The sequence below is a fragment of the Lingula anatina genome, chromosome 6, assembly GCF_051362555.1.
Source record: "Lingula anatina isolate TDL-2025a chromosome 6, LinAna3.0, whole genome shotgun sequence".
NCBI lineage: Eukaryota > Metazoa > Brachiopoda > Lingulata > Lingulida > Lingulidae > Lingula > Lingula anatina.
In genome coordinates this window covers 16,789,714-16,806,478 of record NC_141772.1, presented here as the reverse complement: position 1 = coordinate 16,806,478, position 16,765 = coordinate 16,789,714, and the positions used below count along the sequence as shown (strand labels likewise).

Below are 16,765 nucleotides of genomic sequence, written 5' to 3'. Positions count from 1 at the left end.
CCACAGCGTCTTTTTCATTAAATAAAAAACAACTTGTTATGCAAGTAATTTTTTGCCTTTTTTGTTTTTTTTTTTTTGTTTTTGTTTTTTTGTTTTTCTTTCTTATATTACTTTTTTACAAATAAATATATATCAAAAATTTAATATTTGATTTAATTTCAATGATTTAAAACGTTAGAAAATACACATGAAAAGATGAATAATGGTTCATATTTCTATTATTTTACTTCGGTCTGACAGATTTTGTTTCGGTCTGACAGAATTTTCAAGCTTGTCAGACCGAATGTCTGACAGATTTTATTGCCTTTCGTAAAGTCTGGAAAGAGTATGAGAATGTTTCTTTAAAAGAATTTATTTACACACATAGAAACATGCACAGAAGATTAATAGAATTGAATTATATGAATGGAAACCCAAAAGGAATTTTCTTCAAATTTTACTCAAGTAGTAACTAATGGTTTGCGTTAAAGAATTATTCTTAAGAGACAATTCTTTCAAGAGGGGCTGGAATTGCAGTATCACACGTCTTGATACATCCAGCAAGTTATTGATGTTAAAGTGTGCTTCATATCTTCCTCAGATAACTTGTGACACAATGCTTTCCAAGGGGACTTTTGAATGATGAGCCTTGGATGGAGAGATAGGCAATTACTTAGTGGGGTGACTCATCTCTCACTCTGCTTCTGAGAATATTGATGCTTCATCATCAAACACTGGAGAGAGAGAGTGTGTGAGAATGAGGGGTGGAAGTCAAAATAGGGGAGGGGAAAATAGAAAAAAGATGGTGTGAGATGTGCGGAATGCAAAAATAAGAGAGAGATAGAGGACCTGGAAGGAGGAGTAAATGCTTTTGTGTAAATAAACATATTCTACCTTCTATTGTGGAAGAAAAAGGAAAGTATCTGATTTTATTTTATTTTATTTTATTTTATTATTTATTTATTCATTTATTTTTGCAAAATTTCCCATAGATCTGACTGAATTTATGTGATATTTGGTTGTTTGAATAAAAGAAAAGACATCCTAGGGAGGTCAGAGCACTATTTTGAAGATAATAAATTAAGTATTTAATAGTGTTAATCACTGTTGGTGGAGCAGACAGTGTTTCTGTTCAAACCCAAAGGTCATGAAATGAACTTCATTGTTCTTAGTAACTTCATGGTTACAGTGTTGTATAGTTTTTTCAATCAACATCTAAAATTAGGGCCTTTGGTTTCAATATTTTGGCTCCTCTTGGTTACCTTCTGATGTGGCATAATTCAATATTATTATCATTATCAGGTCATTGTTCTCAAGCTGTAGATTTATTTTTATGGAAAATATCATTTCTATTAATGAAGAAATGTTTATTTTAGAATATTTTGCTCTGCGTGATTAAAAAAAAATGTGTATGTGCAGAACAAGCATGGTTTTACTGAAAGTGCCAGTTGAGGAGACAATTTCTGCATTTAAATTTGTAAGCACGCATATGCTCACAGCAGTCTGCAAGAAATATGTTCTTACTCATTCACGCAACTGTCTAGAAATGTGTGTTGATTGCATTAGAGATATCTACCCAGCATAGGAAGGTTAGTCATACTTACATGATGGCAAGAATCCTTAGGAAAAAAACTCGAAATATATCCCAGAGGGATTTGAAGAAATGTTAACTGTTACCTGACAAGTCCTCAGTTGTCTGTTATTCAATATGCCACAGAATGTTGGTGTATGAGTTATTATGACATTGTACAAAATTGGGTTTAAAAGTGTTTGTTACTTCTGTTATAAAGCCACACCAAGGCGTGGAGGAGATATCAGATAGTTGATGGCCTGGATCTAGTTAACAATTTGTGGTTTCTTACATCTGAATTTGTTACTGATTGTTATGTATTGGCTGCTATCCATTTTCTTCATTATAAGAAAGAATGAAAAAAAAAGATGGGCATATTAGTCTTTTAAAATAATTGAGATTCCTTGCTGGTGATTGTGGCTGTTTTAAAGAAGCCAAAAAATGCCTTCAGTCTTTATCTTCTCCTTGTCTACCAGACAGCGCAGATAGAGAGGCATGCCTCTGCCAAATTGTTACATGCCTAAGTAACAGATTTGAAAAAAAAAAACACTTGTAGGTTTCTTTTTTGTTTATTCTTCGTTATTTTATCCCTAAAGGCTGAGCTGTGGGGTATCGCATTATCTCACAGCCTGAGTAACATAAAAATTAACCCCAGAATGGTATCCATGTTCTTTTGTTATACTATAAATGATAAGGCTCTCAGAAAGGATACTCATATTTGCCTTTTGGAAATACACGTTTAGGCCCTCAATGCTGATAGGCCATGATCCATGGGGTGGATACTTGAAGATAAAGATGATACTAAAAGATGTTTTCTAAAGACAAATCTCACAAGTTCAATAATTCCCAAAGGTTGAGGAGTAAATGCTATGATTGAAATCTATAAAAAGTAAATTGGTTTTTCTGCCTGTCTGGCCTGGTTAGGGCGGTGTGAGAGAGAAGGCAAGATCCCATGCAGAGCTCTGTGTAGAGATCCTTGTTAAGGAATTGGTTTGACATACACACAGCATACCTTCTCATTGATGAACAAATAGTCTCTCTGAGGAGAAATTTCTGCATATTTATGGGCCTTGATCACACATCTGTTTGTTGGGATTACAATAATGTACACTTGAGAGAGAGAGAGAGAGAGAGAGAGCAAAAGAGAGATGGGTAGAGGAAGATAGGGAAAAGACCACTACTACATCTACAACTTATATTAATAGTTCTGATTATTTGACATTAATGTCAATGCATTTCTCATAGACCCATGCACTAGTACAAGTATTGGCACAGAACTTGGTAAACAGTGATAGAAAGTGACTTAATTATCACCTCCACGGTTGATGCCCTCCAGTCAGAAAAACTTCTCTCAGTGAGTGTCTGGTTCTGGCTCCAGAAGTTTTAACTTCTCAGAATTGATTAAAGAACCAGCCACAGTTAACCTTAGTTGTTGCCTCACAGCAAGAAAAGTGAATGTCTGGATTGCTCACAGTGTGATATGTGTTGAAAATGTTGTCTAAGGGTACATTCCCAATGAAATTATTGTTTCATATAGATCGATCCGACTCCTCGGGACTCTTGCTGAATGCAATCAGATTAATTGAACAACAGGCCTTCTTGCCATGTGCAGTAATGTATTTACTATGCTTGAAAAAAGATTATATTTTTCGCTCATTAAATGCATTGATGGATGGTTTTATGTCTATTACATTACAGTTTCCTATTTTGTGTTAATATGATATTTCTATTTAAAGCCAGTACATTTTTATTTTGAATGAAAGCATTTTTTCTTTTGCTGCACTCCTTTTATGGCATACGTACATATACACACATGTAATTGATGTGAGATTCAGGATTACCTTTCATGCCTGATATTGTAAAATTTTCAAATAGTCAACCAGTTTCTTATTCTTTGACATAGGTTTCTTTCAAGAAATGGCTTGCATTAAGAATTCAGAGCACATTTGAAACATACAGAGTTTCAACCAGGTGTAAAACTGCAAAGGCACTGGCATTCATTGAAGATGGATAATTGTCCCCCAAATAACACTTCTTCAAATAGTTTGCCTTCTTTAAGTAATTGACTTGCATGACAAATATATTAGATAGTTGTTCGAGGGTTGATACCAAAAAGGAGAGATACTCGCCTCCATTGATAGCACTTTTCAAATATTTTTTTCTTTCTTAAAGAATTGACCCATATAACAAATAGATCAGACTTTTGTTGAAGAATTTTATCAGCTGATGTGAAAAGAGAGGACAAAAGAAGCTGTTAGCTTTGCTTTGGTGACTGCTTTTGAATTGAGAGAAGTTTGACGTGTGACAGAGTGGTCTATTATACTTTGCTGGATTATTAGGTTAAGTGCTGGGGCAGAGGATGATTGGATCAGAAAAAAAAATGAAAAAGAAGAAAAGTTTTTCAGCTCACTCTTTAACTTACCTTGTTTGTGCCTGTGATCAAACATACTCAATATTTTTTACCTGGTAAAGTCTGATAGCATCTTTTTCAGACAGTTGATCGAGGCTTTTGTGTTACTCTTTTGAATATTTCTATATCATGATGCAGTTAAAGATAGGTTTTTGTTATCAAGATTTTTTGTGACTTTGTTGGGCTTTTTCCTCTCATTGTTAAAAACAATGCAGCTACAAATAAAAGACTAGAAAATCAATCAGATTCTATATCTCTGTATTTCAGTTTTGCCACACGTCAGAAGAATGCTCTGTTACTGTACAATGGCCGCTATAACGGGCAGCACGACTTCATTTCCCTGGAGATAGTAGATGCTCAAGTTCGCTTCATGTTCTCCTTGGGTTCTCGCTCGACACAGGTGACGGCTCATGTTGATGGAGGTGTCAATGACGGGAACTGGCATCAGGTCACAGTGGAATACCTGAACAGGGTTAGTATACTTGTAACTATGACAATAGCTATGACAGCGACAGTACTGACAATGATTACAATATTTATTACCTCAGCAGCATTGACAAACACAACAACATTGACATTTTTTTTAAATCAAACTTTTTGTTTGAACATATAAGTGTTGATCTTATTATGAATTTTTTTTATAAATTGATTATTGCTGATAATGCCAGATTTGTGTGCTATTTTGCTTAAATGAAATACTGGGAAAAGGAGGAATCAGTAGAACAAATGGGCACCTGTTTCATCATGTTTACACCACAGATTTGAAATAAAGAACTGGAATGATACTGGACCTTACATTTATTAACTAACCATTCCCGGTAATAATTAAGTGCAGTTTTTTTCAATACACAAAAGGGTATGTATACCTGAGGTACGAGGTTTTGCCTGGGATCATAAGACAAAAGATAAGTAGTAAAAGTTGCCTAAGACTTAATGTGAAAAACAAAGCATCTAAATCACTTAAGTGAGTTGGAAAATACATATGATATCATAACAAAACGGATGATTGAGTTGTTGGGAAAGCCAACAAAAACCAAGACAACAGCAAGAGCACTGCAAAAGGAGTGGAGGGGGGGGGGGGGGGGCAGAAGTCCAAATGCAGCATGCAGTGTTGAGGAGTGTCAATCAATAGGTGGATGGGATTGAAATGGAACTTCAACTGCTGCATCTCATGCAAAAAATGGTGACCATTGAGAAGAATGCTTGGAAAGAAAAGATGCACCTAATGGAGGAAATGCGCAAGAAATGGAAACTCCATACACCACAGCTGTTTGAATTGTTTACATCATTGTTAGGCACACTAACAGGTCTATATAGCCACATGTGGCATGTCACAAAAATACCTGAAATGTCACAGTTGTGAGAGAAACAGTTCTAAAAGATGTATACCCTTGTAATACTGGGTTCAAAAAGTTAACAGATTTTTAAAAATACCACATTACTGGATACTTTCAATGAAAGGTATGTAATAGACGGCATATTGTTGTCAGTTAAACAGACAACAGCGACAGGTTTGAAAGTACAACTTGGAAGACAAATCCTTTTTTCCAGCTAGCACCTGGACTTGACAAAGTAATGAGAAAATTTTCATCATAATATTAATGGCAGTATTTTTGTTGGTCAAATTTGATTAATGCGAACCCAGTATTATATCTCTGTATTTTCCCCTGAGAAAAACCTATCCTATCCAACACAACAGTAACTCCACACTAATGATCATAGTTACAGTGCTTGCTCAATGAATTCAAACAACATAATTTAATTAAATGTTTTTTATTACAATTTATCCATGCTGATTCAAAAGTTTTCACATATTGAAGTAAGTGCATTTTTTATTATGTCCAAATGGAATGAAATTTGAAAAAGGTAAAACAATTTTAAGACTGATGCATTTGAAAATTTGAGTAATTTTTGTATTAAGCCCTCTTGATGATTTATGAACTACTTCTTATCCCTTTCCATGTTGAAGTGGAAATTCAGTCTCCATTGCATTAGTGTGTCCCCAAGGCTGTGTTTAGAATCTTATTTGACAAAATTAGACCCTAACTAACAAGATTTAGCCAATTTAACTTGGTCAAACTGAGGTTGGTAGCCAATTTATTGGAATAATACGGAACTTGAAATAAACATGGCTTGATTAAGCTCAAAATCCCTGGAATCCGTTCAGTTTTAATGATCTGTTGTGTGTGTTAGAGGCTTGTATCCAGTTAATCAGTTGTTTCCTGGTAACATAGTCACTAACATTTCTGCTGTTTGGTCAAATTGAAATAGAAACTGTTGAAATAAAATAGTCCAAAGCTTACACTATTTAAAAAAGTGAAATTTTATGCTCCCTCTCTCTCTCTCTCTCTCTCTCTTTCTCTCTCTCTCTCTCTCTCTCTCTCTCTCACACACATTATGCATGGTCAGAGAAAGAACAATATTCAGTATAGAGATACATGCATTTATTTTTCAAGCAGTCACCAAATAGTAATAAAAGTACAGTCGCTTGCATTTTATGATTAAACTATGATGTTAGAGATTTTAATTACTTTACAGTTTCTTCAAATTCTCTTTGTTGCGGTCATACTAGCCACACTTACTTTAAAATGTATTGTTGTTGAATTGTTTTCTTCATTATTCTGAACACCCTAAAAAGTAGCCAACTAACTAGAGGTAATATTCTGTATACATACTTGAATCTTGAGATGGTCCTGTCTGTGGGCACCCTTATTTTCATCATTCATGTCCGTCCCAATTTGCCTTTAAGAGGAGTTCCCAGATTCTAGCATTATTTTTGGTATAATAATAATAATTATAATTTTTATAAACTTTTTTGGTGCATCAAGCATTATTCTGTAACTAAAGGTTTTTGCAAGTGTGGCTGTCGCATGAAGAAGAGTAAAGATGGTTTTCTGTTTTTTACAATCTTGCCTGCTGAACTGAAGAGAAATTCTATTTTACACCATTAGTAAAGGCATATCAGGCTGGGCACATGAGACATACAATGTTGAACAGGAGTCCCATTACAGTTGTGAAGCTGGTACAGGCATAGTAGGATGGGTAGAAGTATCTCCTTGCTTGGTGAAGCTAACAGATGACTTACATACTTGAATGTCAGTTGTGTAGGAAGGAAAAGCTAAAGAAGATGCAGCATGCTTGATGGCAGTGGCAAAGGAATGTGTAGCAGAACTTTATCTGTCTTAGAACTGCTTCAGAACCTTGTACACATACATCTCACCATCAAGCTGATCGTTGTATCTTGTGTGACGTTTAGACAAGAGCTTCACCTTCTTGTCTGCTTCAATCTGGGGCAGCTTCTCAGGAAACCCACAAACTGGATCTTGTGCGCAGTCTTCACGCAATAGAAAAATGATGAGACCATCTGGTTTGGTCAGACGGATGATTTCGTCAATGGGGTCTGCTCCAATATGGCCGAACACTCCACCAACCACCACAACATTGTATTGATTGGAAGGCAGTTGAGTTGGCTCCTGTCCACTAAGAACATCGAGGTACAAGTTGTTGTAAATACCCTTCTCTTGGGCTTGCTGAAGCATCGCAGGGCAGTTGTCCAAAGCATCCAGGTTGGTATAGCCCATTTTCTGGAGAACCTCTCCAATCAAACCTGTTCCAGCTCCTGCGTCCAGGATGCGGGCGGCCTTGTCACTCTCCCACATGGCCAGAGTGGTAGAAACCTCTACAGGAACAACATACCCAAATGCCCTGATGTCAGCCTCATATTTGCTTGCCCAAGAAGTGTAGAATTCTTTGGTAGTGTTGGGGTCAGTGTTTCTACCAAGGGTGGAAAGAACTTCTTCATAGCTTGAAAAGTTGCTCATCTTTTTTTAAATGTCCAAAGATTTCAATCTTCAGTCAACTGAATTTCTTGAATATGTAACACCTAAAAAAAGTATTGTGTTCCTCATCAGGGTTCTCTCACAAGGGATGATGAATATGATTTTTTTATTGCGATATTGATTAAGGCCATTTATCTGTCAACATGTTTTTTAAGTTTAAGCTGCTTTCAGAACAGCAGACTTATTAGTCCACGGATCAAATATAGCAAAATACTGAAAAACTTGCCATCTAATCCCCTAATAGACAATGAATAGATTCCCCACGGGAATTATGCAACAAGGAGGGGGAACTCTAATACAACCCTTTGCGTCATGTTCATAATTACTAGTAAGAGTCAGTGGCCCATTTTGACAATTTTAAGGTAATTCTGTGTGCATATCATCAATATGAAATATGTGAATCCTGCTTATTTTAGGCTGCATATGTTTCCAAGAAGATTTTTAAGCATTCCTTTACTAACATGTTTGCTCTTTTAGCTCATTGTAGTAGTTATAATACTAAAAGGTACTTTTAGGTGTTCTAAGTTTTCTACAATGAATGTTTATTTAAACTTTCTAGCATTCTCAATAGATTAAACTTTTAGGTTTTGGTATTTTTAGATTTGTTTGCATATTCAGTTTAGCTGTAATTTTGAGTCAAGGAATGTATATTTATTACCTTCAACATGCCTCCAGATATGGCAGTTATCTTTCTCTTTTTTTGTTGAAATATTTTTAGACTTTCTTTAAAACAAACAAAAAAATCATCACTGTTTGTCTGGTTGTGAACACAATCAATGTATAAACTCCCTTAGATGCTAAACCCAGTAGGAAAGCAGCAAATTTGAAGTACTTCTATTTTGTTCTTGTCCTTGCTCAGTTGGAGAATCTAACATCGGTGAGTTCTCTTCTGTGCACCACAATTGTCTTGTTTTCTGTTTTTCCATGCATACATCGTATAGATGGAGTTTAGCGACCTTAATTTGGTGAGCACCAAGGATGCCAGTTTGAACTATGAAATTTTTGTTCACAAAGCTTCAATATGTTACCCTTGATTTCCATTTTGATGTTTTCAGTTTATTTTATGATTACTGAAAAAATGTTGACATTTGAGACCATGGCATATAAAAGAAGAGAGAGGGGTATAAAAATAGATAAAGTAAGAATAATTAACTGTGATAATTTCTGAGATAATTGACAATTTCTGAGATAGAATTGAATTTATCTCTTGGTCTTATAATGTTTGAAATCATGGCTTTTCAAGGTATATATATATGTGATATTTGATATTTGATTAGGTCAGCTCAGTTGTCAGCATTTTCTTTCAGTAAGAGGAAGTTAATTTGTCATTTTGCCCCTTCCCCCCCCCCCCCATAGTCTCCCTTGTCAGCTGCATAAATCCTTACACCAGGTCTCTGCACAAAAATCCTACAGTCTGCACAATATTGGTACGAAGATAAGCTCAATTCATAAAAATAATTGTAGTTACCATGTGCACAATATGTGCATTAGAACTGAAGTGTCAGAAAAATGCACAATTCTTTAACAAACTTAGTACACACAATTTTAGTGTCACTTGCTGCTTTTGAAACTCACAAAACCTAGCACTTATGTATTGTAAACTTTTTGTTAACTCCTTTCATCTTGTTTTGTATGTGTATTGTTTTGCCCCTTTCAGGACCAAGTTTTTACCCTTTCAGCTTTTATGGATGCTACTAGAACATGCAGGCTTTGTGTTAGTGTCAACCCCACCTTACAGAGTGACAAATTTATTGATTGATTTTTATGACGTAAACCTGACTTTGACATATGTTGCTTATGTGGAATGTTGTCTGTAGTATGCCCTCTTTATTATGTGGTTCACTAACTCTCAAGCTCCTTGGGGAAGTTTCATTTTTTGTTTGAGATGGAGATATTATGTATTTTTAAAGGCATGAACTCCAGTGACTGCGTTGTGTGGCCTGGAAAAAGTGTGCAATTTCTGTCTGCATGGCTAGGTTTATTTTTACGTATCAGTCATGCGAGAAAAAGTTATTTCTATCAGTACAGTGTATGCTTTCACATAAATTTTAGTTCAAGTCCTGGAGAGGGAAGTAAATGATGATTTTATAATGTAATGTAAAAGTCAATCTCTATTACTTCATTTTTTGTTAATCATGCAGGGGCAGTTACATTTTTGCAATATTGGGATCATCAATTTTAAGGAATAAAATAGAATTTTTCGGTGTCTTTCTATGATTCAGCAAATAATTTTATAAGCTATGTTATATACTCACTTATCTGAAAATTTCTTCAAAACTGCAAAGTTCAGATTTTTTTCAACACCACCCCAATCTTAAAAGCTAATTTGAGGAAGCTACAAAAATCCTTTCAATGACATTTGACCATCTGTCAGAAGACGGAAGACGATCTTAATACATTCCTGGGTTTGTGTGTACCCACATTCTTCTTCCCAGTAAGGAATATAATACTACGAACTTATGTTGTCACAAATATTGAAAAACATTAAATGTCAAATTGATATATATATATATTCTACATATATATTCTCTTCTCCCAGACTGCGACACTGACGGTGGGAGAATGGTGTGACACCGGGCTGGCTGTGAGGTACGGCACGTCCATAGGCAACTACAGCTGTGCAGCAAGAGCAGTACAAGTGCTAGAACCAAGGTAAAGATAGTGCTCGGACTCTTGTTGTCTGTACAAGTTGTGATCTGGCAGTGCGTTATGGACTGTCTATGGGCAACAAAAGACAGATCAAAATAGTGGTCATGAAATAATTTTGGGCTTTTATGAAAAATATACTTCTTAACCTGCAATAGCTTGAGATTTCCCAATGAAATTAGTGGTTTCTCAATGTTTGTTGATCCAAGTATTCCAGTAAAAAAATACAAGTTCTGCAAATTAAGAAATGGCAACAGACATGCATGGAAGCACATGCACACTCATAATTAATTCACTCCCTTATCTGCAGATGCCGTGACGTGACAGAGACGTGTCATCGTTTCCTGGACCTGACAGGTCCCTTGCAGATTGGGGGTCTCCCTAGCTCTACAGACTTTCAGGTGCGCTACCCTGACTTTGACGGCTGTGTCAAGGATGTGTACTTAGACAATAAGTTCCTGGACCTGGATAGTTATGTCTGGAACAATGGGACAGGCAAAGGGTGCGAGCAGAAGAGGAGATTCTGTAATAATCAGAGGTGTAACAATGGAGGTAGGTGGCAGTGTGTGTGTGTGTGTGTGTGTGTTTGTGATCAGAGAGAGAGAGAGAGAGAGAGAGAGAGAGGAGAATGGAAAAGAAAAGCAAAAGGTGAGACATTACAGTCTTGAAGAGGTGTTGATAGATGAGTGGTTAAAACACGATAAATAAATTCCTAAGGATTTCCTTTAGAAGCAGTCACCCCTGGTTGATTTGCTTGTAGAGTTGGAAGTTGTGCTTTGTGGCAATACTCAGCATTTATTTAAGACTTCTGTTATTCGCATTTTATGGAAATAGTGCATTTTGCAAAAAGCTCTCAGTACAATCAGAAAGTCAAGTAAAGTACCTCACAAATAATTCACTTTTTATGAAGGTAGTTTATCTTGCAATATGGTTTTCACTTTGATTGAGATGTGTTGTGTAAACCAATACTTGGCATTTATCTGAAGGCCTCTCTTATTCATATTTGCTGTCTGGAGATGCAGACTTGTGTGTTCGCCTCATTTGTTCAGTTATGTGGCGATTCTGAATCCGACTAATGGCTGTGTGTATCAGGGCGAGAGGTCTTCATGACTGAAGAAGCTTTTAGCACATTTAGGAGTCCATGCATCAGTTTGATGAACTGCTGGCCATTTGCAAGGGAATCTACTGTCATTAGAAACACAGCCAAGATCAAAAGGCTTCGGCACACATCCTTGCTGTATAAATATTGCATGGATGAAAAGAAATGCGGTTCCTAGCATTGATATTACAGAGTGAAATACTGCATTAATGTAGAAATAGTGGTCTCTTGGGGTTTTAAGTCCCTTTGTATGGCAGTTGGGAAGGAAATTCCCCTAGAGTAACTTGTATCATGGGTAGGAAATTGAGTTATGCTTTATAGTAATAATGCTTTGGGAATATTAAGATTCAACCCCACTTTTTTGTCTCATGGTTCATTAATTTGCACAGACTTGATGGCAACAGATCTGGAGTTGTTGATCTTACAGAATTTGACATTTCTAACTGCTCCCTTTCAAATCCACATAGGAACGATTGCCTTACACCAGCAAACTGAGCATTTTGAATTATTATATATCTTTGTGGCTCTGTAGTTCCTCTCTTTGTAATTTGTTTGGCAACTTTTTATGGATGAGTAAATGGTAGTACTTAATGTTTGCCTCTGCTTATTTTTCTGTCTACATGCATTGACTGAAATTTTTCTAACTTGCATCTTTTCGTAAGCTTTGGTAATTGTTACAGGACATAGTGTATATTTAAATAGAATCAAATGTTTGAATTCCATTCTTGTTAACCTTATGTAGGGTGAACTTAAGATATAGAATTATATCCTTTCCAAAGATAAAAATGCCTAGCACCACTTGTGTTACAGTATCACTTGTATTTGTGTGCGCTCATCACACACCTGATTAATCTCCAATAGCAACGCATTTAAAGAAAGCAGACTCCATTCAATGAAGAGGCTAGGGGGAAAGAAATGGATAGTGTTTGTTTGTCTGCTTGAGGGAAGAAACAAAATAATTTTTTTCATAGACCAGGTGGCCAGGGGTGGGTCTAATTGGTAATTTTTTACTTCTGTGTTCGCGTGATGTTATTGATGGCTGAAATGTGAACCATAGGTTTAATGATGTTTTGGAAAAAAGGGGATACTGTTTGGTGTATTCTAACACAATATAGATCAATCGAGGAGTGTCTTTTATGAAAGGACTAAAAATATGACAAGATTCTGAAAAATATTACTTACAGAAAGACCATAAGGATGATTTCTTCCTGAATTTTAAGTAATTGCTTATACAGAGTTGATAATCAGTTGTTTGGGAGTCTAAGTTTAAGATTGATAAAAGTCATTCTTTCTGTTTGTGTTTAAAATCATTGCATGTTTTTACTACTTACTCCATGAGATAAAAGTTTTAATAGAACATTATTTTGTTTAATTTTTATTTAACTAACAGAGCTTGGAATGAAGTTATTATTGCATGAAGCTTCATTTTTAATTTGTCTGAATTTTGAATAAATCATGATAATGCATTCTTATTTTATTTTATGAATAGTAATTTGTTTTATTTGGTAGTAATGGAGGGGTTTATTATTTTTCTTTCTTTAGGGACATGTCATGAGGCATGGAGCACCTACCGCTGTGAATGCCCTCCTAAATATGGCGGCAAGGATTGTTCTATAGGTAATTAGTTGCACAGCATGCTGTGAAACTCATATTTGTGGTAAAAGTAATTTTTGACAAGTTTGGACAACCTTTTTTTTGCCTTTTGAGCATGTCCCATCTCAGCCAACCATCTGGTTGCGATAAGCTCACCAAAGGAAGCCAGTCTTATCTTCTATATGTTACCTTGTGTTTTGGAGAGTGGGACAACAGAGGGATTAGATTTGCTGCCTGTGCTGTGAGCTACTCCTACAGGAGATGGGTAGACTCAAGGTGACTGGAAATACGATTGTAGTCACTTGTAAGATGATGCTCTCACTGATTTTATCAGGGTATCACTACCAATCCAATGAATTACATTATATTGAGGATGGTTGAGTTGTTCTTTAGAATGTGTATTTTTAAAGGTATCAAGTTGGGAATGCTTTTATATATTTACCATTGCTTTTGTTTGCTGTAGAAGAAGCACTTGATTTGGCTTGGCAGAATGTGTTGTGATATAGTAATGGACACTAAAAATACTTGACAGACCACTTTTTGACACATATCTTCACAGTGATGATGAATATTTCTATATCCACAAACGATCTTGCTATCCAAAAACACTGCTTAAATTAGCTTGGTTTGGATGAGGATATGTGAAATAAACAGTCTTTATAATTGGAGGTCTGCATATAGCACATGTTACGATACACATACTAATTTAAAGACATGTCTTTCAGTGATTGAGGAATCCAGACGTCTCTCAGGAAATGGTTACCTTGCCTACAACCCCAGCCCTGGCCAGCGCGTTGCTCTTCCCTGGTATCTGGGCGTGTCCTTCAGAACGCGACAAGAGACGGGGCTGTTGATGAGCGTGGAGCTGGGTTCCAGTGTGGTTCTTCTGGAGGTAGGCTGGAGCCAAGACCCCGTTCCCATACCTAGATCGATCTAGCAGGATCGACCCATCTCTGAGAGGTTTCTGGCTTAATTGCTTTCAGTTGTAGTGACTTGGATGTCTGGCACGCCTACTGAAGCTGCTAAACGATAGTTAATTACCCCTTAACAGCTTCAGTAGGCTAGGTCGATCTAGGTATGGGAACATGGTCCAAACTGGGAAGTAGAGATGTGTGGGATATTGTTATAGTTTACAGATTTCAAATGCCTCACTTGTTTCAGTATTTCTTTTTTTTTTCTTCTTTTCAAGTTTTAGATCTTTCAGTTTTAGTTTCTTTCAAAAACATGCTCCCAGACATTACGAATCGTCTTCTCCAGATATTTAATGCCAAGTTTCCCATACATTTAATTGGTAAAATCAAGGCCAAATTTCAGCTGTGAGCATTTTAGTCAATAAGTTATGCAATTGTTAACTCTAAATCCGGGAATTAGATGTTCATGTTTTCTTTATAATTTTATACAACAAAAACCCCAGTTTTCAATTAAATGTCAATTAAAAGATATGCCTTCCTTTATGATATGCCATTTAATCATAACAATCATTATTGGTGTTAATTTACCTAATTTCATTTGCTGTTTTTAAATTGAATCTTCTTCTTGATATTTCATTAGTTAATATGGCACGTGCTTGTTTGATGGCTGCCTATCAAAATCTTATTTATTGTGGAATCAATGTTCATTGACTTTGTACTCTAATTTAGCTGATGAGCTCGATGAGTCAATTGCAGTTCACTAATGCCATTATACCAGTAATAATGTTGTCTAATAGAATTATTTGGGCTCCAAAAGTGATTAGCTAGGTTGCCAAAGTGATAATGTAGTGTTAGGAACCTTGTGATTTGTCTGTGTCTGGAAGGCACAAGTACACTGTATAAAGGGGTTCGGAGAGGGGATCAAGTTTAAGCAATGGTCCTTGACAATTTAATTGCCTATATAATTAACTTCAGGATGAAGACAGGGGGTGTCAACTAACCAAGATATACCAACATGTTGCATATTAATAAAAAGCTTGCTTCAACAGCTATTCATTTCATATCATTATTTTATCATATAATGGTTACATCAGTATATATAACATTTATTGTTAATTTGTAGCCTGTCTTTATACCCTAAAACTTAAAAGTCCACTACATGTACACATGCTTAGAAAGCGTGGTCTGTTACCCTCCTTCTGCATCATTGGAAATGTCTCACATTTTTTATATGAGTTTAATTGCAAATTAACAAAATTACCACTTCAAGATACCCTTTACCATGACTGAAACACTCGTAGGTTGAAAATGGAGCTGGTATTTTGAAATCCCAGGCGCTTTCCTCCAGATAAAGCTTAGATCTAACAAATAAATGCAATCTTTTATGGGTTGGAGGTTCTAATTAGTTTTGACACTGGTATAAATCTTTTTTTCTGTGAAAACTTATTAAGCATATCCCCTTAATGATCCTCTTTATAAAAGTAAACTTCAATTTTTCCTTTTGACATTGCATGTTTTAATATAAGATTTGTTTATCTTGTGCAAGTTATACTTGAGAAAAATTTTCTTTCTTTTTAGCTTGAGAGTGGTTACATCAAGCACACGTTCCCACAAAACAACGCACCTTCGCGGATCATCCGCTTTGACCAGGTCTGGGTGAATGATGGGAAGTGGCACTACGTGGAGGTGCGCTGGAGATCTGACCAGATCCAGATTATACTGGACTATGGACAGTTACAGGTAAATAAATAAATAAATAAATAAATAAATAAATAAATAAATAAAAGTGTAATGCACACTCTATGAAGATAATAGCCATTTAGTTTGTTAAAGATTCACTATTTTAGTGACCAAAAACAGTTCCTTTTAGAGGAATAAGGAGGAGTTTTTTATCAAGTTGTAATTATTATTATTTTTTTTATGTTAATAGGGTAGGGTAAATAAAAACTTGTTTTGGAAAACTCTGGGTGTTTTTATAGGCAGAATATGTCAGATAGTCCATTTCTTTTGAGAAATATGAGCATGAGTGTTATTTAGGTTGGTAAATTCACCAATTTTGGAAACAATGCATGTCTTGCTATATGTTTTCACATATTGATCGATTGAAGATTGGGAGATGGTGCTGCGAGGGACAGTAATGAAGGTTTTTAATTTAGCCCCATTAGTTTTTTTTTGTGAGAACAGATAAATCTATTAATTATTGTTTTTATTTTTTTAAAGTGCTAGTCTGATGTTCGTTAGGTTTAAATTGGACAAAAATTCTTTAGCTCCCTAACTATGAATGAAATTTTTAAAATGTTAAATGGACCTATATAATGAAAATGAGTGAAAATGGGCCATAAAAGGCTCAACCATACCAGCCTGCAAGTTTACACGAACTTTCTCAAAAATCCTTAAATTCTGCCTCAGGTAACGTTGCATCAAAATTGAAAATAAAATTAATGGACGACTATTTTACTTATTATTCTTAAACTTGCAGAGATGCTTTTTAGAACTAAAAGCTTCAAGTTTGAAAAACAGCCTGATTAAATTCTCAATACTTTTTTGAAGTTATTAATTTTTTTTGTTCTGTATATTTTGCCTTACATGTCTGACTCTGGTTTTAAAAACCAAAAAAGTTTCTTTTAAATTAAAAAAGTTTCTTTTTTACCTATTTGGTAAAAACAATTATTTTACTCAGAAAAATTGTGCAACTTCTTAATGAATTTTTGCTTAAAA

At 35.4% G+C, this 16,765-nt stretch overlaps 2 protein-coding genes across 3 annotated transcripts in view; one reads left to right on the top strand and one right to left on the bottom strand.

The window, feature by feature from the left end:
- The window catches only part of LOC106181929 (protocadherin-like wing polarity protein stan), a 68,412-nt gene that overhangs the window by 35,541 nt on the left and 16,106 nt on the right, over window positions 1–16,765 (top strand). For both annotated transcript variants that reach the window (XM_013566492.3, XM_013566490.3), the window contains exons 6-11: window positions 4,227–4,431; window positions 10,338–10,450; window positions 10,755–10,996; window positions 13,086–13,160; window positions 13,862–14,028; window positions 15,626–15,787. In XM_013566492.3, coding sequence (XP_013421946.2) covers window positions 4,227–4,431; window positions 10,338–10,450; window positions 10,755–10,996; window positions 13,086–13,160; window positions 13,862–14,028; window positions 15,626–15,787 — 964 coding nt within the window. The remainder of the gene's footprint in view (window positions 1–4,226; window positions 4,432–10,337; window positions 10,451–10,754; window positions 10,997–13,085; window positions 13,161–13,861; window positions 14,029–15,625; window positions 15,788–16,765) is intronic.
- LOC147761264 (methyltransferase-like protein 27) lies at window positions 6,827–7,838 on the bottom strand. The gene has a single exon (XM_087016307.1). The coding sequence runs from the start codon at window positions 7,778–7,780 to the stop codon at window positions 7,142–7,144; it is 639 nt and encodes a 212-aa protein (XP_086872433.1). The 5' UTR covers window positions 7,781–7,838; the 3' UTR covers window positions 6,827–7,141.

What these genes read in the sequence shown, in the direction of transcription:
- LOC147761264 (XM_087016307.1), bottom strand. Translation starts at nt 7,780, where the DNA reads ATGAGCAACTTTTCAAGCTATGAAGAAGTTCTTTCCACCCTTGGTAGA.